This window comes from Aspergillus piperis (assembly GCF_003184755.1).
Source record: "Aspergillus piperis CBS 112811 unplaced genomic scaffold BO85scaffold_16, whole genome shotgun sequence".
NCBI lineage: Eukaryota > Fungi > Ascomycota > Eurotiomycetes > Eurotiales > Aspergillaceae > Aspergillus > Aspergillus piperis.
This window is the reverse complement of record NW_020291606.1, coordinates 35,997-61,633: the sequence shown is the minus strand read 5'-3', so window position 1 is coordinate 61,633 and position 25,637 is coordinate 35,997. Positions and strand designations below refer to the sequence as shown.

Here is a 25,637-nt window from a genome sequence, read left to right as displayed (position 1 = left end):
GTTATATATGTGGTATGTCTGTCAAGCTGCAGGCTCTAGTCCTGGTACTGTTGAGCATTTGAGTGTAAACGACCGAACAACAGGATCTACAACAGATATACTACTACTTATGGAAGTAGGTAGTGGCACGGGGCTTGTAGGGCAAAATGAGATACGCATGAATGTTGCAATGCTAGTACGCCTGTTCAGTACCTGGATGTAATACCAATGATCTCACATATACCAGTATCAATAGCAGAAAATATTAATATTGTAACAGATGATGGTTACACATTTAATGAAATGCTCCTCGCCGTCCGTCGGGGAGCATGGAGGGGTGCGCTACTGCGATTGGCCACCGCCCGGAGAGTATTATCCACGGATCAGGAAGGAAAGGCATAATCAGTCTGTGCTTCCCTGCGAACACCCTCCAGTCCATCTTACTTCCTGTCCGGCTAATGGCCTCTATCCCTCCTTGAACCCGGTCATCCGACTTGATTTCGCGGTCGCGTACCTTCCTTCCAGCTTACCCGACGCGCTGAGCCCTTCCCTCCCCCGCTGTTCACCAAGACTCCGAGTCCAATATTCGTCCCTCCCCGGTATAGCTATCGTCGCCACCGCATTTCCGCGTTCGATTGGCTTCAACTATTCTCATCGGCAAAGAGCCATCACCTACAGCAGCCCCAAACTCCCATCTACGGCCCTGACATATTCCTCTCGAAAAATCTCCGATAAATTGCACCCCCGCGTTGACCATCGTCAACCCCTCCTTTTCTGTCCGGTCAGATTACTCTTGTCACCCACACTCTTGCTGGTGCGCCGCCAACCCTCCGCGGTTACAGCGACGCTCTGGTTCTGGGTTGATAAGAGTTTCTGACACACTACAACTTTGAGCACATGAGTAGCAAGCTCTGGGGTTTCTTCTTTTACGATGACGTTGAGAGCTTTCGGCGGTTCCTGGCAACGGCCACCTATACAACGGGTGGCAGCCAGCGGACGGGAATCGGAGGGGCATCTCCCTTCAAGCCGGGAAGCCCCGGGTCTGTGATAGCCTCCTCGCCAGGTACGTCGACGAAGAGCAGGAAATTGACGGGGACCTCCCCAGGTACCCCCATACCGGATCGAGGTGGTAGCCTGCGCCCCGGCAAGACGCTATCTCGGGAGGAGCTGAATGCCCGAGATCATCATGGTCGAACCCTCCTTCATCATGTGGCGTCTTCGCCAAAAGATACTGCAATCGAATTTGCCATAGCCCTGCTCGAGATTCCCGCTCTTGATATCTATGCGCAAGACTGGGAAAGTGGTTGGACGGCTTTGCATCGAGCTCTATACGCAGGAAATGCAACGATCGCCCAGGCGTTGATGGCTCGGGACATGCGCGACGCTACAGACTTCAGCAAAGCAGGCAATCCCGGGCACCCAAGCGGAGGCCTGATCAGAATCAAGGACCGAGAAGGTTATAGTCCATTCGATGTGTATGGGGCGACGATCGCGACTCGCGATATCAAACGCATCAGCTCCCGGACGACAGCTCAAGCCCCGCTTCTTGCAGATATGGACAACAGCGATGCTGCTTCCGATGTGTCATCCCATGGAGAAGGCTTTGACGAAGACTCACGCAGTGCGAGGAGTATTGTGAAGCCCAGAACTAACTTGTCTGGTGACGAAGTGTTCACCTTTGGGAGTAACAAGAACTTGAACCTTGGAGTTGGCGATCAAGATGATCGTCAATATCCTGAAAGAATCACTCTCAAACGACCCGAGCACCTCCTACAACGCTTTTACCGTGAATTTCTGGAGCAACGGTCGAATGACGACACATTTGACCCCAATCAAGAACCCGGCTACTCAACGGACTTGCCAGCGTTGGTAAAGAATAAGCCCATAAAAATCCAGAACATTGTTATGTCGAAGCTTCACACAGCTATTCTCACTACTGACCCCGAGTCTAACCTCTTCCTCTGTGGTTTCGGGCCCGGCGGGCGCCTTGGTACAGGGGATGAGTCAACTCGATTTAGTTTTGTCTGCATAGACACGGGTGGACTCGCAAATAGGAGGGTGGTTTCTGTTGCCCTAGGCCAAGACCATACGCTAGCGATCACTGACCGCGGCGAAATTTTCAGCTGGGGCAGCAACAAGTTTGGCCAACTTGGCTACAGTCTCCCAAGGAGCAACAATCGGGACGACGTGCCTATACAGAATTCGCCTCGACAAATTTTCAATCCCTTCAAGAAAGAGGTTATTCTTGGAGCAGCAGCATCGGCAATTCATTCGGTCGTCTTTAGCACTTCTGGTCTGTACACATTCGGTAAAAACGAAGGACAATTGGGGCTGGTGGACTCTGATGCTCGTTCACTCGAAATCCAAACGACGCCCCGGCGGGTAGGAGCATCTCTTTTCAGCGCCCCGATTCAAAGTGTGTCTGCTATCGATCAGGCGACGGCAGTTCTCCTCCAGAATCATGAAGTCTGGGTATTTTCGCAATACGGCTATTCGAAGCTCTTGTTTCCTTTGGATGTCAGTTCGAGGTTCATAAAGGACAGTTTTATGGCTACACGGTATGGTTCATCTGTCAATGAGATCGTTCAGGTCAAGTCGGGTGGAAATACCATCTGTGCGCTGTCCAGCTTTGGTGAAGTATATACAGTTCAGGTCAACAAGACAGAACATCCGCCCGTATCAACTTCAACGACCAACCCATCCAAAACCCGCAATTCTCTGTCCCAGCCGACTCGCGTTTGGTCCATTAAGAAAGCCCATATGGCCGCTGCAGATGTAGACGTGGGGCAGGATGGTTCGATCGTCATTTGTACCGTTTCCGGTTCGGCCTGGAGGAAGGAGAAGCGAGGGAAGACGAAGGATGGCGCATCGAAGGATTACAAGTTTGCTCGCGTACCCGGCTTATCTCGGGTTATTGGCGTATCCAGCAATGCCTTTGGGGCGTATGCAGCCGTGCAACGCGACTCAGAGGTCACGAAAGAGCAAATCAGCGTCGACCAATCTACCTTGTGGAAAGACATCCTTCCTCTGTCTCCATTCAACTCGCTACAGGAAACCATAGACCCGCGGAGTCAGACTGATGAGAAGGATGTTCATACGGACATGGAGCCTGCCATGGCTATCAGAAGAGCCGTCATGTCGTCTTCAGAGATCGAACCATTGTTTCAAACCTCACAGTCCCGGGCACCAGCTGGGACTGTGTGGCTCAGAACGAGCCAATCTGACATACAAGTACCGGTGCATGAATTCATCCTAACAGGACGCAGCTTGGTGCTGCGAAAAGCATTCCAGGACTTCCGCGGTACGGACCACGCCTCTGTTCCTGACACTGTGACAATTCAGCGTGACGATCGGGGCCAGACGCACGTCATTATGCATGGCGTCGATGTACTTACTGTCCTAAACATTGCTTTCTTTGTATACACAGACAGCATCTTGGACGTCTGGCAGCAGGTGCGGTACTCGCCGGAGAGTGCCTCCAGATATCGCCAAGTCCGGAGCGAGGTGATGCGTATTGCTAGCCACCTGGGACTCTCGACCTTGGAGAGAGCTGCTAGGCTTATGATTGAGCCAACCAAATCTCTCAAAGTTGACATGGAGCGAGCTATCAGGGACCCGGCGTTCTTTGACAGTGCCGATGTGGTCATCGAGCTGAATGGGAGCGAAGTGAAGGCTCACAGCCAAGTCATCTGTCAGAGATGTCCCTTCTTCAATGCCCTCTTCTTTGGCCGCTCAGAGGGCATGTGGCTATTGTCACGTCGCGCAGACCCGGAACACATGGTTCGCATTGACCTCAGGCACTTCGAGCCGAATGTGTTCAACTTTGTTCTTCGCTACATGTATGCCGACACGGAAGCTGAGCTCTTCGATGATGTCCGATCGAGGGATCTGGAAGATTTTATCGACTTGGTCCTCGATGTTGCATTCGTGGCCAATGAATTGATGATCGACAGATTGGCCCAGATATGTCAGAAGATGCTTGGGATGTTTGGTAAGTTAATACTCTCTACCTTTTGATTCTTGTCGCTTATTTACGTACTCTAGTGAACACACGCAGTGTGTGCCATCTGCTCAATGCCATTGCTCCGTGTTTTGTGACAGAATTCAAGGATGCTGCTTTAGAGTACATATGCTTGAATCTAGAGGACTTGCTGGCGAACAGGTAAGAGGACCCCCATTGCACAACAATGTTTGTGATTCTTACATCTTGTGCAGGCTACTGGAAGACCTCGACGACATATTACTCGGTGCTCTTGACACTGTCTGCCGCGACAACCAGATGGCTAGCTTCCCAGTTTCGCGGGGACGAAACACAGAAGAATACGTTCTCGAGAAATACCCCGAAGTAGTGTCTTTAATAGAGGAAGACAGGAAGCGGAGGATTGACTCCATGAGAATCAGGTCTCGCCTCAATCGCATTGACGCCTCCGAGGGCAAGCCACGTATGATGAGCAATGAAAAGGCAGCTGTCTCGCCATTAGCGCAGAGAGTGAAGGCTACCCCGGCGAAGGATAGCTCGACTCCAGCTAGTAGCAGCCCCTTGCTCAAATCGAGGCAGTCTGTGGGCGACTTGATGTTCCAGATGGATGATGAATATCTACTTTCTCCTGGGGAGTCTGGGAAAGGGAAGGGTGTCGTGCGAGAGGATAAATCACCAGCTGCAAATAAGCACAAGCCGTCTTTCGATTCGCCCGCTCTTGGGTCTAGCTTAGTCGACGGTGATTCATTCGGGAGTCGAAGTTACCTGGATGACCAGATGGCCTCCTCGCGAGATCTTGCAGTTCCGGAGTCACCGAGCGAAACTCGCGCTGCCTCACTTTACAAGAAGAGGAACGGATCCCTGACCCCGCCAGATGCTCAACCTCCCTGGAGCTCCTCGGCTTTATCCTCGTCCAAGAAGAGTCTCAAAGATATCATGAGCGAAGCTTCGGAAAACCGGGTATCGAACCTTAGCTTGGGAATGGGGGCTCGCCGTGAGAACAACAATGCTACTTCCAAGCTATCTCAGAAGGAACGGAAGAAGATCCAGCAGCAGCAGATGCAGGATATGCTTGCTGCTCAACAAAAGGCGAAGGAAGGACCCCAGAACCCCTGGAAGCTTCCGAGCACGAGCAGTCCCGCCCACGTCAACGAGCAGCAAGCAAGTCCGTCCGAAGGATCCGCCAGGTCCACTCCAAAGCCCTCGATGACTCTCCGTCAAACGGTTGCTGGCACCCCGCCACCTGGTACAAAACCAAAGACCACACCTATTCAAGGCCAAGGTCGCAGTACCCCCAACAAGGTCCAAACACCATCTAAGCCCTCACTTCCAGTGCCATCAACCGCTGCACCATCTACTTCCAACCCCTCAGCAAATCCTCAACCCCCCATCCAATCCATCCGTCACATACCACGACCAGAACCCTACCAAACGAGCTTCCATACTCCATCAGCCAACTCACTTTCACTAGCCACCATCCTCATGCAACAACAAACCGAGAAAGAAGAACTGCACGAAGCCGCCACAGCGAAGCACAATCTCGAAGACATTCAACTGGAGCAACAGTTCCAAGAATGGTGGGACAAAGAAAGCAGACGTGTCCAAGGACTCCCAGATCCAGGCTCTGCCCCAGACACTACTGCCCAAGAAGCCAGAGACGGCCGAGGTAACCGTGGCCGCGGCAAAGGCCAGGGTCACCAGCAGCGTAAGAGGCGCGGAAAAGGCGACGGCCCCAACGGTACCATTGACACTTCTACTCCACAATCATCACAACCACAACCACCACCACCTTCACAACCTCCGCGGAAGGACCAGCGGCAACAGCAGCAGCAGCAGAAGAAGACACCTTCCGCTCCTCGGCGCGAGCAACAACCACAGCGGCCACAAGCTAATGGTAACCACCCAGACACAACTAGTGGCAGCTCCCGTCGCGGCGGTAGAGGCGCTGCTCGCGGCCGAGGCAACCGAGAACGCGGAAAAGTTGCTTGAGCATACACACTCTCCTACTTGAATTTTTCTACGACTATGATTGCCAATTGAAGTAGGGATGTGTATGCATACCCCCTGCTAATATACTTTTATGTGGATCAATGATATATTTGTTTTTCTTATAGACAGGAAGAGCGATGAGAAGAACGAAAGAAAGAGATTTAACGAGCGGGATAGACTTGGACTTATTTATTTTCTTATGATTTTGGGTAACTGTATGTATGTGTGTATTGTATGGTTTATCTGAGACGAATAATATTACCCTTACCTTTATTTTCTCTACTTAAGATTAACTGGTTATTCTCTGCAAGTCAGTTGCTGGTTGAGAAATCATGAAACATAGCCGACGTAAGGCGATATAAGCGCAGAAGAGGTGGTTGTCACTAAATTGATTACACTATTACGTAAAGAGTATCTATAATCGTAGCACACAAAATAGACAGAGAATGAGGCTGGTAGAAGGAGGCTGAAGGGTAGGAGCGAGAAGAAAAAGCAATTAGAAGAAAAAAGGCATAAGCTACAGCAGCATAAAACATCCCAGGGTGATATCTCATCATGACGCCGTTTACGCAAAAGAAACAATTGACTCCGAAACGACCTTTAGCGCTACATCGAGTGGAACCGAACGCCATGGTTGCTAATAACGAATAAACGGGAACATAAATAAATGACAGCGGTACATAGTGAACAGAGGGTGGTGGAGGGGAGGTGTTGTACAATTAGCCTGCGGTGGCCACTTCGCGACTTTCCCACATGCGACGGATCATCATCTCCGCTTCATTGACACGAAGGGTGTCTTCGGTGATGTCCTCCGGAGCTGAACTGCCATGGACGGGTTCGTCAGATGTGGAGAGTATGCGATGGGACGGGTGTTGAGACTTGTGTCCCTGAGCCGCGTCAGATTCGCTCACAAGATCATCTGGATCTTGGAGATAGGCCTGGGAGACTGAGGTGTGCATGTCGTGATCCCTCTTGCCGATGAGCTGTCTGGGCTCTGGGCTAGCGCTATGGCGACCTGGGCCTTCTTGTAGGAGGGTCAGTGCTGGTGCTGACTTGATCGGCTTGCCAAGTGATGCGCGTTGTCCTACGCTGGAGCTGGCAGCACCACCTTTGAGATCAGTAAGAATCATGTTCAACCGGTTGAAGCTGTCACCCGTGGGAGACTGGAACCTTCGAACGACTGTGAGTTCCAACGCTGTCTTCTCGTACGCTTTGCGGATATGCTTGACTTCATTGTCGTGCACGGCCCCACCTGTGCGGGAAGGCCCGTTGACAAGGGCCCTGCCGGGTTCAAATGGGCCAGCGCCCGGCCGAGCGTGGGTCACAGCAATGAATGCGGGATCTATGGCTGATGGGGAGACTGTTGCAGTTACGCCATGACCGTCAGGCGGCGACGTGTTGAGGGCCGCAGTGCGTTGCAACCAAAGTTTTTGCTGCGTACGGGAATGCGGCTCGGCACCAAGAGGCCTTGAAGGTGGAGAGGCTCGTGGCTTTCTGGAGCTGGTGCCGCGAGGGGATGGTGGTGTCTGTGGGTGATAATGTGGTAGAAAGGACGAAGGAGTATTCGGGTCGGAGTCGGTACGAGAAAACGCATGTGGTCCAGTCTTATTATTAATGATGAACTTCGACACGCCGCCTTCAATTGAAGACGAGGTCGCATGGGCCTGAGTACCCGGAGTATGCGCCAACGTATTGTGGGACGAAGACAGGGGGCGTCGTGCACCATCAGGCCCGGAGGCCAAGTTGGTCAGAGATGCATTGCGCGAGAGCGATTCCACGGCGGTCGGCTTCACCGTGGCGGAGATGGAAGACATGGCGGGCGGTGCTTTGGCGGAATGGGACGGGCTGAGCAGGCGAGCGGCAATATCGGGATGGTCGAGAGCGCGGCCCGCTTCTTCGTGTCTTTCTTCAGAATCAGAACGCTGTTGTGGAGTGTTATCGTCGTCGTCGTCTTGATCGTCGTCGGATAGGTGGTCTTCGCCGAAACTCTTGCTGGTTGACTCTGGAAGACTGGTTGCTCGAGGGAATTGTGGGTAGGAGCGTTTGACGAAAGTAAGGGGGTCCACCAGCACGGCAGGATTCTCCACACTCTCCTTCGACTGTGCGACCGAGCTGCGCCGGGTACTTTCAGGTGACTGAGTGGTATCTTCCCAGTCAGCGTCGTCGTTGTCGGAATCTGCCAGCTCAAAGCCCACGGTCTTCTTCTTTCCGGAGCTCGAGTGAGGGCGGTCGGTGACCAGAGCTTTCTTCCCCAAAACACCAGAGGTATTGCGTCGGAGAGCCGGGCTCGAATAATTCTTTTTCATCGAACCGGTGCTGCGGTGTGGTTCGTCCAACACCCCATCCCAGCGGACGTGATGCCCCCGGGGGCTTGCAGCGGGTGTTGCGGGTGCGGACTTCTTGCGCTGATGCACGCGAGCGGGACCTTCCGTCGTCGTTGTAGTAGTACCGATCTGGTGGGAGGACTGGTGTCTCTGTAGCTTATTCAGGTTCTTTCCGAAGGAAGGATTGCGGTGATGATTGCGATGACCACCGCCGACCAAATGGGGGCGATGAGGGCGATGAGGAAGCTTCTGAGGGTTTGAGGAGTGAGAGTGAGAGAGCTCGCCTTGGGAGATGGTGGTAGTTGAAGAGGAGGAGCGCGTGACGACCGCGTGAGAGGAAACAGCGCGGCGGCCCAGCCCCGGGCGCTTAACTGGGGAGGAAGTGTTGGAGGTCGGCATGGCGGGAATAAGAAATCACAGGCAAGGCGAGTAATACCAAGAAAAAAGCAAGGGCGTCCCGACTGAGAGGGGAAAGGGCACACCGGCGAGAAGAGGAGAGAGGAGGGGGGGTAATCAGCGCCGGATCGGGCGAGGAGCAGCACGTCGGAGGAATAGCGATCAAAGCGATTGGTAGGACTTTCTGCAGTATTAGAGGACCAGCCCAGGTCAAGCAGTATAAGTAACTTAAGAGTCACTGGGTCTCACAACAGCCGGATCTCCAGAAAGAGAGCTGCAGATAATTAAGTAGGGAAAAGCAAAGAGCGATTGTCTTTCCAGCAGAGATGTGAGGATGCTGGGAAAGCGTGGGGGGGAAGAAGCAATTGGTGGCTGACGCGAAATGGGTTACACCAGTAAAAAGTAACGTCGGAGTTCCGGGAACAAGGAAGCTGAAGAAAAGACGGAGATGTGGAGGGGAGGGAGTTTCGGGTAAAATCACAGAGAGGGAGAAAGAAGAGTAAAGTTAGGAGAGATCTTGAGGGAGAAAGGAGAGAGAGAGAGGTAGTGGATGTAGACTATGTATATAAAGTATGGATGGAAACGAGCAAAGGAAAGACACACTGGCAAGTAGTAGTCTATGACATTGAGGAGTAGGAGGCAGTCGACAATCAAATTCCCCCCAGATCGAGGAGAAGGGAGAGGGAAAGATGATGGAAGATTGAAGATTGAAGATCGAAGATGGAATCCGGAATGGAAAACGAATGAATGACTGAATAATACCTTTCCCCGTTCCCGTTTCCATACCGAGTCCAGACCGAGTATCCATTATTGCTGTATTTTTCCATTTCCATTTGCCACTGAGACCGGCGATCGCCAGCAACTTACTCCACGAGGCATTTCCCCATCCCCATCTAGCTCTTTTGGGTTCTTATCTCCCTTCCATTGAATCTTCCCGGATAATTCCTCCTAACACGATCCATGTACTTTTACAACCTCTACAACTAATATTACACTAAAGAACTCCGAAAGTAGTCTTCCATCCACAGGATTTGTGACATCTGTACATACAATTTCGTGGCTTGCAAACAACCAATGTTTTGGTATCACGGTGACAAAAGACTAGGGAAGTATAAGCAACAAAAACAAGCATCGGAATGCGCCCCTCTCCCCCTCATCTCCACAACCCCCCGCTGCATACCCCTTGCTTCTACAGCTCAATCAGACTTTCTTCTACCGGTGGCCGAGATGGCGTGGGCTGTTGATACGGTGCATGAGCCGGCGTCACCCCCACGGGAGAGACATCCCCCCCAGCCTGGCCAGGATGTACCGGCGCGCCTTGAGGGTATGCCGGATAGGGGTGCCCCTGAGGAGGCTGCGGAGCATAAAACAATGCAGCAGACGGGTCCGTTGGCTGCCGCTGAAGCCCGTAGCCTGAAGCCGGTCCTTGGTCGGCCGGGAGATCTGGGGCTGACGGTGCCGACGGTTGATACAGTGTCTCCCGTTGCATCACCGGTGAGCCCTGATAAGGCATGTCTGGCTCCATTGGTCGGGCGTGCTGCGCCGGTTTGACATCGGATTCCACGTGTGGTGGAGAGGTGTAGAACTGCGTCGGACCGGCCGGCCCCGCATAAGCCGAAGGGTTGCTGGGGTAAGCCATACTGGCACTCGAAGGTTGTGGAGAGGCAACAGCATGAGCACTGCCGTTCCAGGGTACACTGGGTGAGATGGGCTGTGATGGATGCGCGTAGACACTAGGGCTCATGGTACCACTACGTGTCCCAACTCTCTCATGCAGCTCCCTTTCAGGTTGAGGCTGCGGGTAAGGCGCTGTCGGAGCCTGGTGACTCTCGGCGATCGGATTCCCATAGTAGAAGCTTTCGGTTCCAGTCTTCCCATCAGGCGCCTGGGCGGGCATGGGCGGGTAGATGTTGGGGTATGGCGATCCGCCGGGGACCGGGCTGTACCCTAGAGAGTGGTGTGCGTAAGCGCTGGATAGCCGTTCCTCAAGCATGCGATCATAGTATCGGACAACCGTCGAGAGTTTGGCGTGTAGGTCAAGGAGAGTGTCTGTATCTCATGTGTTAGCCATCAAGACTCTTTCACCCAGGAATGAATGAAAACCATGGTAACGGCTTACCATGTTTGCTCATGGTCTCCCCATAGCTCCGTGCCAATTTGGGGCGGAGCGCGCCAATACTTTCGTAGAGTTCCTGGATCTGAGGTTCGCGGAGTATGGTGCCCGGAGGCTGGTGTTGTAGTCGGTCGACCAGAGCAGCGAAAAGATGAATGTTCTCTACCTCGACTGGGCTGAGTTCGTAGGAGTTCTTTGGCAACGGGGTTGCACTTGGTGTTTGGCGGGACTGTGTGTCTGCAGACGATGTGTTCTTCAAAGCGGCCGCATGCTTCTGCTTGTGCTCCTCCATGTCACGCAGAGACGCTTCGATAGCAGCCTTCAGATCCGCATCCTCCTCCTCTTCTACGGCAGGTTGAGCAGGTGCTCTCGGTGGCTGCTGGACCGTACTCTGTGGAACATAACCACTTGAGCCTTTGTTCTGCGCCTCCTCTAAGCTCATCTGTAGCGCCCGGCGCAGATCATCATCGAACCCCCCTTCAGCTCTACCTCCACGAGGCTCCATCACACTGGATTTGGTTATAGAGTTGTTCTTGAATGATGCTCGGTCTGAAAGGCCGCTGGGCGCAAGGGCTTTGGAAGTCAACTTGGCATAACAGCCATCGTCCACTCGAACAGGCTGCAGGATTCCGAGATGAGGTAGGGGCAGGGTTTTGCTGGAACATTGGGCATCGAAGACACTCCCGCAGTTGCGACAGTGGTGTTTGCGGTTCATGAAGCTGAAGGGAGTACGGCAGCGCATGCAGACATCGGAGTCGATCCACTCAGGAGGCTTGCGCAATTCGAATGTTAGCATCAGGAAGGGAAAGGTACTGCAGCATAAGCAACTCACCGCACTGCTTTCCAGCATGCTTCCGCTAATCTGGGTCTTGGGGGGAAATCGGAAGCCTTCGTCTTGCAGCCTCCTGTATGTTTCGCCGACGTAGCTCAGGTCCATACGGCCCTGGGCTGCCATAGCCCAGTCCTGAATCAATTCTAACATTTTGGCCTTCACGTCGGAATTTAGCGGAGCACCCTCGGTCTTGAGAAGCGAAACAAGATTATCCATGAATTCGCGCGACGCAATCTCCGCCAAGAAGTGAGTACCGCCATTCTTCACGCATGTGTCTGTTAACTGCATGGGAAACCACCCGTCAGCATGGAAATATCGTTGCAACGAAGTCGAGTAGCCAACCTTCAATGTCGCCAGCTGTATGTTTGGGTTTTTGTTTTCTAACCGGCGTTTCAAGCATCTCATAGCATCTTTGGGCTGGACACCCTTCGATCGGATAAGGTCGGAGATCTCTAAGTTAAGCGCAATGTCCTCTCTGCGCCAATTGTTAGAAGTCAGTTGGTGGTTGACTGGATGGGGGCCGTTTACAGGCCGATCACGGTCGAGATAAGACATGGGAAGAGAAGGAGACATACAGGGAAGATGCGGTGGCCTTCTCCACCTGATCCTCGATCGGTGACGTTGAAGAGAACCACCCCGCCATGTTGACAGTGCGCAATGGATGATAATCTGACGATGGCGGAGCCCAGGATCGCTATGACGTTGGGTAGCAGCGACAAGGGGAAGGGAGGGGCTGCTGGGTACAGTCCTCGTCGGTAGAGTAGAGGGAGAGGTGAAACTAGAGAGATGACCAGAACCACGACCCGGGTTGCTTCAGGAACAGACCTGAGTTGGAAAGTCAAGGGCGAAAGAAGGGGAGTCGACAGCAAGCTCCAGGCAGATCGAAGCGATAACAGTAACGAGCAATGATGGCGGGAGGTACCATCTTACCTAATGCAGTAGGCAACAATGTGGCCCCGCCATTGGTCGGGCATCATGAGTCAGCAGGCGGCCCCAGGCAGCCAGGGTCAAGCAGTGGCGTCATAGGCCGGGCGGTGAGTAACACCACCATGACGATACCGGCGCATTACATACCGACTTACCCCAGAAACATTCATCCCAATTCATCCAGTTCCATCCCGCAACGTTGGCTGCCTATCTGGCCTGGCAGTTGTCCGATTCTCCCCTCGTTGAGGTCCTGCGCTCTCTCTTTCTTGCATGTTTCTTCCAACTCTCTCTGCCTGGGCCTGTCTGTCATTGCGGTCGCCATCGGTCTTTTCCTCTCCGACTTCCCCGTTATCCTTCCAGCCAGTCCCCTTCGATTTCCGAACCCGAGTTTGACCAGAGTGCCCCTCGCCGCGTGTCCTACGAAGCCGTCCTCCAGGTCATGTGCTGGTATTCGGCTTTCATCGCTGTGATATAATATAATGTCCCCAGATGCAGCGGCCCTACCCTCTCCTCCAGACTTTGCACCGTGGGATAACGCTCCCCGCCGCCCGCAGTCCCTCGGTGGTATGCAGCCGGGCGGGAAGTCAATCGCCGCCGGACTAGGATCATATCAGGCCAACAACAGTTATGCGTCCCCCGCCGGGTCTCAACCAGCTCGATTCCCCAATATTAAGGATCTCCAAGATGAAGCAGCAGCGCTTGATCTAAACGACAATACGTCGGTTAGTTCCCATTTCCTATGCGCTTAACGGGTGACGTTGCGGATGACTGACCCGCTTTCCGTACAGCTAAGCGTTCTGCTGGAGCGAGCGCAAGTGGCCATAGATCGAGCCCGTGAGCTTGCCGACACCGATCAACTGGATCGGGCTTATGTGCATTACCTGCGAGCGTCGGAGATCACCATAAATCTAATACCTAATCACCCTGACTACCGAGCCACTGCCAGCCAACGTCCAGGATGGTACAAACGATTCGGGGAGTTGATGATGGTATGCCGTGGCTTCCCAAAGCACATCGAGTGCTGTGACAAGTCGTGATGTCTAATATTCGTACAATGTGGCTAATCTGATGGTGACAGGCTGTGCGGATGAAGCAAGGGACAATGGATGATATCAAACAACAAATACTGGAGAACAATTTGCTGAGCAACGTGCAGCCTGGTGGGGTGTCTCGGTCGAACCCTCCACGACCAAGATCACAAGTGGTGTCTCCTGAACTTGGGCAGAGTCCGGGCCCAAGAGGTCGCCCTGTTGACGCTGGCAACAACTCTTTGCGGATGCCTAGCCCCACGCAATTCCAACGATCAGCCCAAGCAAATGCGAAGATGAATCGTTTTTCGAGTCCTGCTGGGGATGCACTTGCTGAGAGATTCGCAAAACTAAAAATGTCGCCGCCTACTCCATCTGATGTAGGTTCTATGTCCAATGGCCAAAACGGTACACCCCCGACTCAGGATCTCCCTTCTCGACCATCGTCCCAAATGTCTCAAGGGGTACCTCCGCGGCGGCCTCTAGGGCCCCGTAGTATGGGTTCCTCCCATAGCGTACCTACTATACCTCCGAAAGTGCCCCTTAATACATCTCTTCCTCGTGCTCCCGATCCAACTTACAGCCCGATCTGGACAGTGCCTTCACAAGGACCCTCAAACCCACCCAGGACCTCAGTTGAAAGCTCTCGTCCCGTCAACCCACGGTATTCCCTAATTACGTCATCTTCTCGCAGTAGTCTTAGCCATGATGGCTTCGACGACAATCCTTACAGGTCGCAAACTCCGAACGGTGTACACCAGGCGAAGGAGGTCAAAAGCAGTAGTGCAGATCTCCCTCACAGCACCACAATTGAGCCCCAGAAGCTGCTGGAGTATATGCGCAAATACAACACTCTATTGATTGACGTGCGTTTCCGGGACCAGTACGACAGTGGCCACATCTATGCCTCCTCGATCCTTTGCATTGAACCGGTGGCATTAAAGGAGAATGTGTCAGCGGAGGAGCTCGAAGAACGCCTGGTGGTGTCGCCGGAACATGAGCAGTCATTATTCGAGCGGCGCAACGAGTATGACATGGTCGTTTATTATGACCAGGGAACGGCCTCGGTCAGTTATCTAGCCGGATCTCCTGTAGGCACTACGGCTCCTCATCTTCGAGCCCTGTATGACACGCTTTACGAGTTCAACGCATATAAGCCATTGAAAGATGGACGACCTCCTGCACTACTGCTTGGCGGCCTTGACGCATGGATCGATCTAGTTGGCCAGCAATCTCTTGCTACATCCTCCACTGCTGCTGTGATGGGATCTTTGCAAGCAAAGAGGCCTGTCAGAAGGCCAGGGCGACCGCTAGGAAGAGTGCCTACTATCGTCAGTGCCAATTCTAGCTTGGAAGTGAGGAAGAGAAGATTGCGCGAATATAAGCCACTGAATCCTCAAGAGCTCACAGAGTGGATGGAAAAATCTAAGACGGAAGAAATCGACCCCGGGACCTATGTCGAGGAGGAGGCACTCACGGAAGAACCGGAAGGTGCTGAAGAGCCACCTGTCTCTCCCTTTGTGCACACATATGAGGATTTCCTGCGGCGCTTCCCAGAACCACATGCAATCCAGCAGTCAATGGTGACGCCCCATGTTCGGCCAGCGGGGACACCGGCGCCCAACTATGCTGCACCTGTTCCTGTTGCTCCATCGAGGCCTCCGCCTGCAGTCCCACGGCCCAGTTATAGTGGCGTTTCAGACGGCCGGCAAATACAACCTACGTTGGAGCGACAGAACTCTGCCACCAAAACAGCTCTCTACACACCAAGCTCGATGCTTAACCGTCTGAAGCTCCCACGGACTGGCTTGACTAATTTTGGCGTGACCTGTTACATGAACTCTACCCTTCAGTGTTTGAGCGCCACAGTGGTGTTGAGCAAGTTCTTCATCGACAATCGGTTTCGGTACTATGTACAAAAGAACTGGAAGGGCTCCCAAGGCGTTATGCCGGGGCTTTTCGCGAATCTGATCCGGTCACTCTGGAAGAATGACGTGGAAGTGATTATGCCGACCTCCTTTCGGAATTTTTGCGGACGACTGAATCAAGAATGGGCTATCGATCGCCAGCAGGATGCCAAGGAATTCTTCGACTTTGTCGTCGACTGTTTGCACGAGGACCTCAACATTAATTGGCAGCGGACGCCTCTCAGACCCTTGACTTTCGAGGAAGAGATGCAGCGCGAGAGAATGCCCGTTCCCAAGGTTTCCAAGATTGAGTGGGATCGCTACTGTCATCGCGAAGAGTCGTTCATTTCATCGCTCTTTGCAGGCCAGCACGCGAGCCGGCTACGCTGCACCACCTGTAAGCGGACATCAACCACGTATGAGGCATTCTACAGCATCAGTGTCGAAATTCCATCGTCGGGCACGGGCGACATTTATCAATGCCTTCGCAGTTATTGCCAAGAGGAGATGCTGAGTGGGGATGAGGTGTGGAAATGTCCGTACTGCAAGTGCGAACGAGTGGCCACCAAACAGATCATTATCACGCGGGCGCCGCAGATCTTGGTCGTCCATTTCAAGCGGTTCTCGGCGTCGAAGACCCAGACTGCACGGAAGATCCATACGCCTATCGACTTCCCTTTGCACGGACTCCGGATGGATGACTTTGTCTTCTCGGCATATAATCAGGGGCAGACCAACGGATTACCCCACGACCCGATCGCGGCGACGGTGCCTCCGTTCACGTACGATGCGTACGGAGTCTTGCGGCATATCGGATCCTCGATGGGCAGCGGGCATTACATCTCTCTGGTGCGAGATGCGCAGCGACAATGCTGGCGACGATTCGATGACGAGCGGGTGACCGATTTCAACCCGCGCGATTTGCGATCGAAAGACCGGCTGCAGAACGAACAAGCCTATATTGTCTTCTACGAGCGGGTGCCCGCCAAGTAAAGGGGCAGAGAGACGGCTTGGGACGTCTTCCTTATATAACGGTCTCATTTTCTTTTCCTTTTTCTTTGTTCCTCCCCTCACGGCCCGCCCCTGTCTGGTGGTTAGGGAACGGACTATGATGTAGCGTTGATTCCGCTTTGGCATGGGTAAGAGTTGCACTGGGACAGGTGATGTCTTCTCATATACCCGGGGTTTCTTTTTCTTTCTGATCATATTTTGCGATTGCCATGGGAGACGATGACACGGACTTGCATGAGGGATGAATTTGATTTCCGGCATGGAACGAACTTACTTATATATCCTTTGCTATTTTGTTTCTTTATTTGCATCATCAACCATACCTATTTGAGCAAGACATGTTGACATGGAATGGGCTGGCTGGCTGGGCCATTGATTTATTTCCCTCATTGATTACCTATTTCACTTAGTTTTCCTTAAGCGATATGGGATGTATAGATATTTTAGTTTCTAGCTACTACTTACCGAAGATAGACAGCATTGAATACTTCTTGGCCACTATCTGATGATGAACATTCTAGAACCCCACAATATAGCCGAACCATAAGACAGAAGTTCCCTATCTACTAGATATCCACTACGGAGGACACGGAAGATACTCGAGTATGGATATTCTCCCAAGGAGGAGTAACATTCCGCGCGGGAAGGAAAGGCGGGGAAAGAATGAGGTGACCAACTGGGGCAGTTAATCCCGACGGCGCTACCCGACCAGATCCCCTCCCCGAGGTTACGGCTATCGAGGGATCGTAGGGTCGGGATTTATGTAGATATACGTAGTAGATGGGCGGAATTACGGAATTTGGTTTCAGAGTTTATCTTATTGAATTATTATGATCATTACATAGGTGACTAGTTTTTATCATGTATTTAATATACCATATCGATAGAGCTTGGGTGTATATACTATGATGAATGATATTATTCTACAAATATGTATGAAGTAATAAATAGCGGATTATAAAAGTATCGCGGAATTGTAAAATACCATCTAGAATTGTGAATTTTACTGGGAATGGCTGTCACACCACAATAAGGTGGTGGAGGGTGGAGCAGACGGTAGGCAACTAAGTCAGTCACCGGAAAAAGGTCACCCAAATTACATCTTTTGTGTAGCTTGCTCCCCCCGCGGAGGTTATTCCGAGGTTTTGATTTTCAGTGGAGCGAGATAGGCTAATCTTCGTTTTTTGTTTTCTAGAATAATTGGAAAAGAATCGATGACAACCATCTGATAACGGAGGAGAGGGGCAGAGAGAACTACTGTAGTAGTATAGGCAGTTACAACACATACAACCAAATCAGGTAAAAATATCCTGAACTGACCAAGACAACATCTAAAACCAATATGCAACATCTAGACAAACAGCATCAATTCACTAATCCACCAGCATAATTTTTGATTATTGATCGACGGCCCGTTCTAGTCACTCGGCCCCATCAGGACTAGCGCATGAGTGACACTGACTAAGCTGGGAATAAGCCTGCTGTCATTGGCGGAGAAGAGGCCATCCCTATCAGGCCACTTTTCAGGATTGCCTGTTTGGGAACAGGTTGAGAATTGAGTGCAGTGAGTCCGATCGGAGTATGGAGTGTAGAAGATAGCATTTGACAGTAGGCAAGTAGTAGTGATAATCGGTGAAATGTGAATACTACTAGGGAGTAGGCTGCCGGCAACCCGGTAAATCCCCAGGTGGCCCGGATGGCAGCCACGGCTCCTGTGTTTGGGGATTGGAATAATGTTCCTGGAGGCCCATTTAGTTGGAAGGCGGAGTCGCTGTCGAATCACAGGCGCACAGGGGGGCTGCCTAAGGAACCGACAGTCTTTCCCATCTGCTCGGCTTCCTTCTCGCTCCTCCTCTTCCTTCTTCTCCTCTTCTCTCTTTCTCTTTCTCTCCCTCTTTCTTTCCTTCCTCGGGTTCATCTCTCGTCTCTCTATTCTTCTCTCGTCTAGATCGTCTTCTGTGATCTGCCTCTTTTGAGCCTTTGTACCTCCGTACCTTTGATCTCATTCTTGTTGAATCTTCGGTGAGTCTCCGCCCTATCGCATTTCTTCTCCCTTGCGAATCTGGTGTCTTCTACATTCCGAGGTACAAACCCTCCAGACAGGCGGGACTCGGGGGTGGCTTACGCTTCTGGAATTGTTACTCGCGCATTGTCACTTCGCTCTATACCATATCGCATGAAGTCAAGATCCATGGACAGTATTCCGATCATGGAACTGTCCTGGGACTGTCCCCGAAATCCCCTGCTTATCACCTAAGCCCTTCCTCTGCTCTCACCGATCAATCTCCTTGGCTTTGTCAGTCGCTGACTTTCACATTCTTTATTCACACAGCTAGAACAACTTTACTACCACAACCATGGCCGACGCAAAGGAATTCACCTTCCAGGAGGTTAGCGCTCACAACACCAAGAAGGACCTTTACATGGTCATCCACGACAAGGTCTACGACTGCACTTCCTTCGTCGATGAGCACCCGTACGTTCATCACCGTCCTTTTTCCACATGCACATCCTTTCCCAATTGAGCCTCTCACCCCCCCTCGCCTCAGAGGTCATACTTGCCCTCTACCCCTCAAAAAAGCAATGAGACAAATCGCGCAAGGAAACACTCCGTCGGATCAAAGAAGTAAAAACAAGCTAACACAATCTGCCCTCAACAACAGTGGTGGTGAGGAAGTCCTCCTCGACGTCGGTGGCCAGGACGGCACCGAGGCCTTCGAAGATGTCGGACACAGTGACGAGGCCCGTGAGATCCTGGACGGTCTCCTGGTCGGTAAGCTGAAGCGCATGGTACGTCAGACGACAAAAAGCCAACTCGCAAGACAAGTCGTTCACTCACATTAACACAATTCCCTCAGCCCGGTGACCCTGCTCCTCGCTCTCAACCCCAGTCTTCCTCCGGTCCCTCGGGCTCCGGCGACAGCGCCGGCATGGGTGTCGGTCTCTACGGCATCGTCCTGGTCGGTGGTCTGATCGCCTACTTCGCCTACCAATACCTCCAGAATGCTTCCGCCGCTGAGACGCAGTAAACGATATCCCTTTTTATTTTCTTTTCTTATTATAATTAATAAACTTAAACAAAAAGAGATGAATCCCATATGAACTGAAAGCCTTTCCCATCCCCCTCTTCGTTTGATCCGTGATCCACATTTTGGCCCCCTGTTTGGCAAACGGTCATTTCTTCTTGGACCGGTCGATTTCGGCTAGTTACCTGTTGCTACCTTTTTTGTCAGCATTAGGGGGCTGTTGGGTGATACCCAATGCAGATACCCTTTTTTATTGATTTGCCCCCCTGTTCTCGTTCCAATTAGAGTGCAATGTCACGGATGCTTATGCTGTCCACTTTTCGTGATTCGGTAGCCCAGAAAGAGCTGTCATAGATTCATGAAATCTGAAACATACTTAAACATGCTAGCTGATTGGGTTCAGCTTGATTCAATTCTGACTTCTGCATATACAATTGTTTCTACAATGACAATAAATCTAGTAGTATACCCAGTAATATTGTAGGCTTATATTCGAACAATTATGTAATGCATATAATAATATTTATAAGAGGAGTGAGGCCTAATCACAGGATATTCAAGGCAGGTTATGCAATTCGTCAACCGCCCAGCAAATGCATGTAGTAGATGTATAACACAGTCTTCTTTTGGTGAGAGAGAGAGCACATAAGACAAAGATAGAAGGAAAGAAAATTATAGGGAAAAAAAAGATATCATGGTCGCTCGACGATTCTCATATATCACTCTGGATGTATGTGGAATCACCTAAGGGCCTTCCCCCACCTTATGACCGGGAGTTGCCGCTCAAGCCAGCGCGGACAGCCTCCAGGATCATATCCTTGGCCTCTTCCAGGCCTTCCTTGCTTCCCTTGATCTCGATCGCCTCACCCTTGGCTTGGTCCTTGGGCACATTGATCCGGCAGCCAGTCTGCTTGCGGATCGCGTTGATCTGGCTACCACCCTGGCCGACGACAAAGCGGTAAGTCTTCGGATCAGGCAGGATGAGGTAGCCAGTAGCAGATTGCTGGGAAGCATTGGCGATAGCCTTCTCCAGGGCCGACTTGGCCTTGGCGACATTGTCGCTGGTTCCCGACAGCACCCACGGGATGGTCGCCGGTTCGGAGGGATCGGCAGCGGCCGGGCTGTTGTCCACGATCTTCCATGAATGAGCCTCCACGGCTTCGCTAGGCTCATCTGTGATCAAGGGGAGAGAAGAGGAACCGTTGACTGCACCGCGGGAGTCCTCGGAGGCAGGCTTGGGAGGCACCTGCTGCCCGGCATGGTCCACGGTAACGCGGTAGTCGTTGCGCAGGCGACGGAAGAAAGAGCCATTCTCAGAAATAGCATGGTGCAGGTTCCGGGGCACTTCCACCGTCTCGCCCTGCTGATCCTTGAGCATGGACTCAATGTGCTCCTTAGCCTCCGCGACTGCGTTGCTGGGTCCCTTCAGCTTAATGTCCGAGCGTCCGGATCCCTGCTTAGGAATGTCGAGCGTGATGTTGAACTTGGACTCAATGCCGCGCCGGGTCTCACCTCCACGGCCAATGAGCAGACGATGCTGAGACGGAGGAACCTCAACGGTCGTGGTCACCTGATCCTCACGCTCCTTGACAAAGTCCTGGATCGCAGCGATGATCTTTTCAACCACCTGGCCATTTCCTTCAAGTTTGATGGCCGAGTCACTGCTCTCGGGACGAGGGAACTTGACCATGCGGGAAGCACTGCCATCGGTGGGGCCACCAGCCTCGGCGACGATCTTGCGGATGTTGGCACCTGCGCAACTGTTAGTTACTCATGCTACCTGGGTAAGAATGGGCACAGATTACTCACCACCACCACCAATGAGCGACTTGTGGTACTTCTTGTCCACGTCAATCGTCTTCGTAACGATGGAGTCGAATTCCTTAGACCGCTGCTCCAGGATCTTCTTTGCCTCCTCAACCTGCTTCTTGGTGCCTCTGATCTTGATCTGCACACGGCCCGACTCATCCGGAGCATCGTTGACTCCCGGAACATCAATCTGGGCCTCGGTGTCGGCGCGGAGCTTGTCCATCTCACGACCGCGCTGGCCAATCAGGGAGGGGATTTGCGCTTGAGCGACAGACACTGTGGCCGTGTAGGAGTGGTCAATCACCCACTGAAGCAAGCTAAGGATTTCATCGCGTGCAGCATCAGCACCCTTGCTGGGACCCTTGACTATAACCTCATCCAGCGCCTGCTGAGGGCGGTTGGGGCGAGAGCCACCTGCGTCGCTAGAAGTCTCGGCGACGGACTGGTCATCGCTGGTCGTAGCAGCCACGGCAGCACGTGGGAACTGCACACGGACAGAGTAGCGGTCCTGCAATTTGTTGACCTGGTTTCCCTTCTGGCCAATCAATTCCCGATGATACTGGGCAGGAACCTTCAGAACATGAGTGGTCTCATCCTCCAATTTCTTGCCCAGGTTGATGATTCTAGCCTTGGCAGCATCGGCCTTGGCCTTGGGTCCTTTGACCTCAACCTTACCCCCCTCGACCTTGATGTCGACATCAAATTCGTCACGGAGCTTGTTGATGTTCTCACCGCGCTTGCCAATCAGGAAGTTGGCATACTTCTGGGGGAAGTCGAAAGATGTGGTGTATCCTCTTTCGAGGTCATCCTTCTCCTGCTCCACAACAAACGCCTGGATCTTCGTAGCAAGATCCTCCACCAGACGGGAGGGTCCACGAAGTGCAACCTCGGACTCGTTGCGGTTACGTCCATCTCCGACAATGGCGCGAACAGGGATCTCGTCCTCACTCTTCGCTTCCTGTTGACGGGCGATGAACTTGCGAACCTTGTCCTGGTACTTGCTGGGCACGTTCACAGACGTCGCCACGACATCGTTCTGATCACCGAGAGTGCTCAGAAGATACTCTTGAGCTTCCTGGAGGGTCTTTTCGAAGGTCGCAAGTTCAGCGGCAGAAGGTCTCTGACGAGGAATCTCGACCTGAGCAGCAGAAGCGGAAGGACCTTCATACACCAAGACCACGTCGGAGCTATCAAGCTCATCAGGCACAAGAAGGTGAACGCCATAGTCACTCCGCAACTTGGGAATGCTCCGAGAGCGCAGGTAAGGGTGGAAGTAGGGGTCGACCGCGAGGCTACGAAGTCTCGTAGGAGGGTGAGCCTGGACCAAGTTCATGATATCGGATCTTGCGCGAATGGTGTTCTTGCCATCTCTAGAGTAGACCTCCCAGGTCACAGGGCCGTCCGAGCTGGGTGGAAGGGCGATCCGTGCGTCATACATTCTCTCCAGCTCCTTGATGATTTGACGCTGTCTAAGGTACTGGGTCAGGGCACGAGCATGGGCGTGGGGACCCATGGGAGCACCGGGGTGCTGACGAGAGAGGTCAATGCTTGCCATCTGCATGCTGGTGGCAAGATCCATGGCCCGGTTGATACCATTCTCGATGCAGTCAAGCGGACCCGTGATGGTGAGGAATTCGCTCTCGTCGGATGCAGGAGGCAGGACAATGGCACAGCCAGTGTCAGCAAGGAATTCGTGCAGAGCATCGGCATTGTCGCCAAGGATGAACTGATGCTGGCCACGGTTGATGGCGAGCTGGCGAAGCGTGAGCTGGCGTTGCAGGTCGGCGGCAAGTCTCTCAATTTCCGCGCGAGCTTCTTGAGCGGCCGCACGCTCACCAGAGATGTGGATGTGCTTCTCGGGAACCGGCACGAACTGGACGTGACCCGGATCAGCCTCCTGAGGCGGAGGCTGGCTCTGCCAGGTGTCGTATCGGGGGATATGCACTTGCGCCTTGGTACGCTCCTCGATTTCCTTGAGGTTGGCATTGTGAGCACCGGCGATGAAGGGGAAGAACTCCGGCGGGACGGATTTGAGGCGCAGGCTCATGTTGGAGGCGCGCTCCTTGACGATCGCTTCAATCTCCCGACGAGCCATCTCGGCCGCAACAGCATCACCCTCAATCAGGACATCGATAGTGTCACTGTCGTCATCGTCCGCTCCAGGGGCAGATTCCTCGGCGCGAGGTACCTGCACACGAGCGCCTGTCCGTTGCTGGATGTCTTGAACGACGGCACCCTGGCGTCCGATGATGTGAGGCCGAGCGGATGTAGGAATCGGAACGCGAACCGATTGCTATGGAAAGACATTAGTCGATAATCCACCCCAAACCTCGACAACGGTAATACATGCCTTGGATCCGACCTGCTGAGCGACTTCCTTCAGGGCCTGCCTGACCGCATCCACGGAGCCTTTACCCTCGAAGATGATGGAGCCACCGGGTCCGCCGCGCATGTCGACATTGGCCTTGGATCGCCTAGAGATATCGCGCAGGATATCGCGCAGAGGCTTCTTGAGCTGGCCCCGAGGGAGCATCTGCGAAGGCGCCAACCGGAGCTGTTCCATGTGCTTTCCGGGCAGACTCATGATCCTGGGAACCTCAGAACCGAAACCACCGGGGGCTAGTTCAGAAAATAAATCAGCATAACGATGCGATTTTCAAACAATGGAGTGGGTATAACATACCAGCCTGTGCGCCGCTGGCAGCGCCGTTGGCGACGGCAGCAGCGGCGGAACCGCGGGCACCCCAAGCAGAGGCGGCGGGGACCTTGGGCTTCGGACCACTTCCAAGAGCCGGGAAGAGTTCCTCAGACTGGACATCAAGAGCAGGTGACTTCTTGGGAGCTGGTTTGGGGGCTGGAGAGGCGGTTGGGGCCGGGGTCTGCGCCGGAGTGGAGGACTCGGCCTCGGTCACCGAGGTAGACGGAGGGGGGTGCTTCACATCCTCTTCATCGACAACATCTTCCACGGTAACCTTGTGCGCCTCATCACGGGCATGCTGCTCTTCCAGCATGGCAGCCCGAGACTTGGCACCGCCGTTGACATTGACACTCGACACTTCGGAAGCCATGGTAGCGGGACAATCGGTGGATTCGGGAAAGATCTCGAACGGAGAGGGACGGAGGGGAGACTATTGCTGAGTGCCGGTGATGTTAGAAGAGACCAATTGATAGTCTGGAAGGTGCTCCGACGTACCGACAAGTAATGCGAGTTGATGGGAGATTATAGCTGGCTGTTAACAGACGTTCAACAGTACCCAATGATTGTTGAGCTAGTGATCCAAAAAGAATAAATGGCCTGGGGCCGCAAAAATGTAGTCAAGAAGGGAAAAGCTCAATTGCTACCGGCAGAGGCTAAATGCGAAGAAAGTATTTGAGGTGAAGGTGTGTCCCAAGATTAAGCCGAGAAAATGAGGTGAGGGGGGGAAAGTGGGAGAGAGAGAAGAGGAAACAAAAGACTAAAAGTGGAAAGGCGGAGAAGGAGGATGGGAAAGGGTGAGCGGAGGGGGAGAGAGAAGAGGCGAACGGAGAGGAAGAAGAAGGAGGAGGAGGAGGGGGTCAATGTAATTGACACAATCCAGAGGGGAGACGATAGCCACGGAGAGAATCTGGAGATGGGGAAGGGAAAGAGAGAAGAGAGAAGAGAGGAGGGAAGAAGAGGAAGAGGAAGAAGAGGACAGACAACAAGCCCGAGTGGTCGGAGAGGAAAGTTGGAAAGGCCGGGGGAGGAAGTCATTCCCTTTCGGGCTGATGGGCGGAGCCGCCGTCTCTCTCAACCTTATGGACTTTCTGGAAAATCCCACACCCACCGTCAATTTGCTTTGCTTTACTTTCCCTTCACGGGTGCCTGTTGGTGCTTTGTTTTTTATAGATTACAGTTAACTGCAAGACATCAATCTGACCCGCCATGACTTGACCGATCATTACCCAAAACAACACAAGATTGCCTGCGTCAATTCCGTCACCTACTATGGCCATGCCATCATGAACTTTACCACCAACGAGCACCATTTTTCCTGATGATCCCGATTCCCCCAATGGGCATGGCTCGATTTGAGGTGATTGGTGTGATGGGATAGTGCGCCCGGCTTGCAGGTTGAGGCTGAGTTCTGCCTGTCTGATCCACCAGCGGAGACGCCTCCAATGCACGCTTGGGTAGTGAATCCATGTCCTTTGCTCGATTCTCCCACAATAGTCTGGGTTGCATCATCTGCAATTCTGGTAGCTGGTCCGTATAGTGGGAGAGTCACCGCATGCTTGGAAGTCAACGGACCACTGATTGTGCATCATTAGACATTAGTTTTCATGGACGCGGTGACT

The 25,637-nt window shown here is 52.9% G+C and overlaps 8 protein-coding genes across 8 annotated transcripts; 4 read left to right on the top strand and 4 right to left on the bottom strand.

The window, feature by feature from the left end:
* The first annotated feature begins 418 nt into the window (after positions 1-418).
* Positions 419-6,219, top strand: BO85DRAFT_425607 (BTB domain and ankyrin repeat protein). Its single transcript, XM_025658083.1, has 3 exons — positions 419-3,970; positions 4,024-4,141; positions 4,195-6,219. Exons 1-3 carry the CDS (start codon positions 877-879, stop codon positions 5,945-5,947), a joined length of 4,965 nt encoding a protein of 1,654 aa, XP_025513068.1. The 5' UTR covers positions 419-876; the 3' UTR covers positions 5,948-6,219.
* Positions 6,220-6,304: 85 nt separating this feature from the next.
* On the bottom strand, positions 6,305-8,921 carry BO85DRAFT_80490 (uncharacterized protein). Its single transcript, XM_025665681.1, has one exon. It carries the CDS (start codon positions 8,668-8,670, stop codon positions 6,667-6,669), a length of 2,004 nt encoding a protein of 667 aa, XP_025513067.1. The 5' UTR covers positions 8,671-8,921; the 3' UTR covers positions 6,305-6,666.
* Positions 8,922-9,856: 935 nt separating this feature from the next.
* On the bottom strand, positions 9,857-12,488 carry vps27 (ESCRT-0 subunit protein VPS27; the record flags this gene model as incomplete). Its single annotated transcript, XM_025657175.1, has 5 exons — positions 12,188-12,488; positions 11,955-12,087; positions 11,613-11,894; positions 10,787-11,552; positions 9,857-10,722 (listed from the first exon to the last, which is right to left on the bottom strand). The coding sequence occupies exons 1-5, from the start codon at positions 12,253-12,255 to the stop codon at positions 9,857-9,859; spliced, it is 2,115 nt and encodes a 704-aa protein (XP_025513066.1). The 5' UTR covers positions 12,256-12,488.
* Positions 12,489-13,018: 530 nt separating this feature from the next.
* Positions 13,019-16,467, top strand: BO85DRAFT_376998 (putative ubiquitin C-terminal hydrolase; the record flags this gene model as incomplete). Its single annotated transcript, XM_025656246.1, has 3 exons — positions 13,019-13,261; positions 13,328-13,528; positions 13,618-16,467. The coding sequence occupies 3 exons, from the start codon at positions 13,019-13,021 to the stop codon at positions 16,465-16,467; spliced, it is 3,294 nt and encodes a 1,097-aa protein (XP_025513065.1).
* A 1,372-nt stretch (positions 16,468-17,839) lies between these two features.
* BO85DRAFT_80438 (uncharacterized protein) lies at positions 17,840-18,677 on the bottom strand. The gene has a single exon (XM_025665680.1). It carries the CDS (start codon positions 18,401-18,403, stop codon positions 17,903-17,905), a length of 501 nt encoding a protein of 166 aa, XP_025513064.1. The 5' UTR covers positions 18,404-18,677; the 3' UTR covers positions 17,840-17,902.
* Positions 18,435-19,881, top strand: BO85DRAFT_451492 (cytochrome b5-like heme/steroid binding domain-containing protein). The gene is made up of 4 exons (XM_025660603.1): positions 18,435-18,507; positions 18,818-18,961; positions 19,149-19,275; positions 19,344-19,881. Exons 2-4 carry the CDS (start codon positions 18,843-18,845, stop codon positions 19,512-19,514), a joined length of 417 nt encoding a protein of 138 aa, XP_025513063.1. The 5' UTR covers positions 18,435-18,507; positions 18,818-18,842; the 3' UTR covers positions 19,515-19,881.
* A 313-nt stretch (positions 19,882-20,194) lies between these two features.
* On the bottom strand, positions 20,195-24,624 carry BO85DRAFT_80402 (putative RNA binding effector protein Scp160). Its single transcript, XM_025665678.1, has 5 exons — positions 24,514-24,624; positions 24,004-24,454; positions 23,671-23,939; positions 21,321-23,613; positions 20,195-21,263 (listed from the first exon to the last, which is right to left on the bottom strand). Exons 2-5 carry the CDS (start codon positions 24,386-24,388, stop codon positions 20,275-20,277), a joined length of 3,936 nt encoding a protein of 1,311 aa, XP_025513062.1. The 5' UTR covers positions 24,389-24,454; positions 24,514-24,624; the 3' UTR covers positions 20,195-20,274.
* On the top strand, positions 24,459-25,268 carry BO85DRAFT_80433 (uncharacterized protein). Its single transcript, XM_025665679.1, has one exon. It carries the CDS (start codon positions 24,803-24,805, stop codon positions 25,226-25,228), a length of 426 nt encoding a protein of 141 aa, XP_025513061.1. The 5' UTR covers positions 24,459-24,802; the 3' UTR covers positions 25,229-25,268.
* The last annotated feature ends 369 nt before the right edge of the window (positions 25,269-25,637 follow it).

Coding starts and splice junctions, on each gene's coding strand:
- BO85DRAFT_451492 (XM_025660603.1), top strand. CDS start 18,843: ATGGCCGACGCAAAGGAATTCACCTTCCAGGAGGTTAGCGCTCACAAC. Junction 18,962..19,148: donor TCCTTCGTCGATGAGCACCC/GTACGTTCATCA, acceptor CCTCAACAACAG/TGGTGGTGAGGAAGTCCTCC. Junction 19,276..19,343: donor TCGGTAAGCTGAAGCGCATG/GTACGTCAGACG, acceptor CAATTCCCTCAG/CCCGGTGACCCTGCTCCTCG.
- BO85DRAFT_80402 (XM_025665678.1), bottom strand. CDS start 24,388: ATGGCTTCCGAAGTGTCGAGTGTCAATGTCAACGGCGGTGCCAAGTCT. Junction 23,940..24,003: donor TGCCAGCGGCGCACAGGCTG/GTATGTTATACC, acceptor TTTCTGAACTAG/CCCCCGGTGGTTTCGGTTCT. Junction 23,614..23,670: donor CTCAGCAGGTCGGATCCAAG/GCATGTATTACC, acceptor GTCTTTCCATAG/CAATCGGTTCGCGTTCCGAT.
- BO85DRAFT_80490 (XM_025665681.1), bottom strand. CDS start 8,670: ATGCCGACCTCCAACACTTCCTCCCCAGTTAAGCGCCCGGGGCTGGGC.
- BO85DRAFT_425607 (XM_025658083.1), top strand. CDS start 877: ATGAGTAGCAAGCTCTGGGGTTTCTTCTTTTACGATGACGTTGAGAGC. Junction 3,971..4,023: donor GAAGATGCTTGGGATGTTTG/GTAAGTTAATAC, acceptor TACGTACTCTAG/TGAACACACGCAGTGTGTGC. Junction 4,142..4,194: donor GAGGACTTGCTGGCGAACAG/GTAAGAGGACCC, acceptor CATCTTGTGCAG/GCTACTGGAAGACCTCGACG.
- BO85DRAFT_80438 (XM_025665680.1), bottom strand. CDS start 18,403: ATGAACCCGAGGAAGGAAAGAAAGAGGGAGAGAAAGAGAAAGAGAGAA.
- BO85DRAFT_80433 (XM_025665679.1), top strand. CDS start 24,803: ATGGGAAAGGGTGAGCGGAGGGGGAGAGAGAAGAGGCGAACGGAGAGG.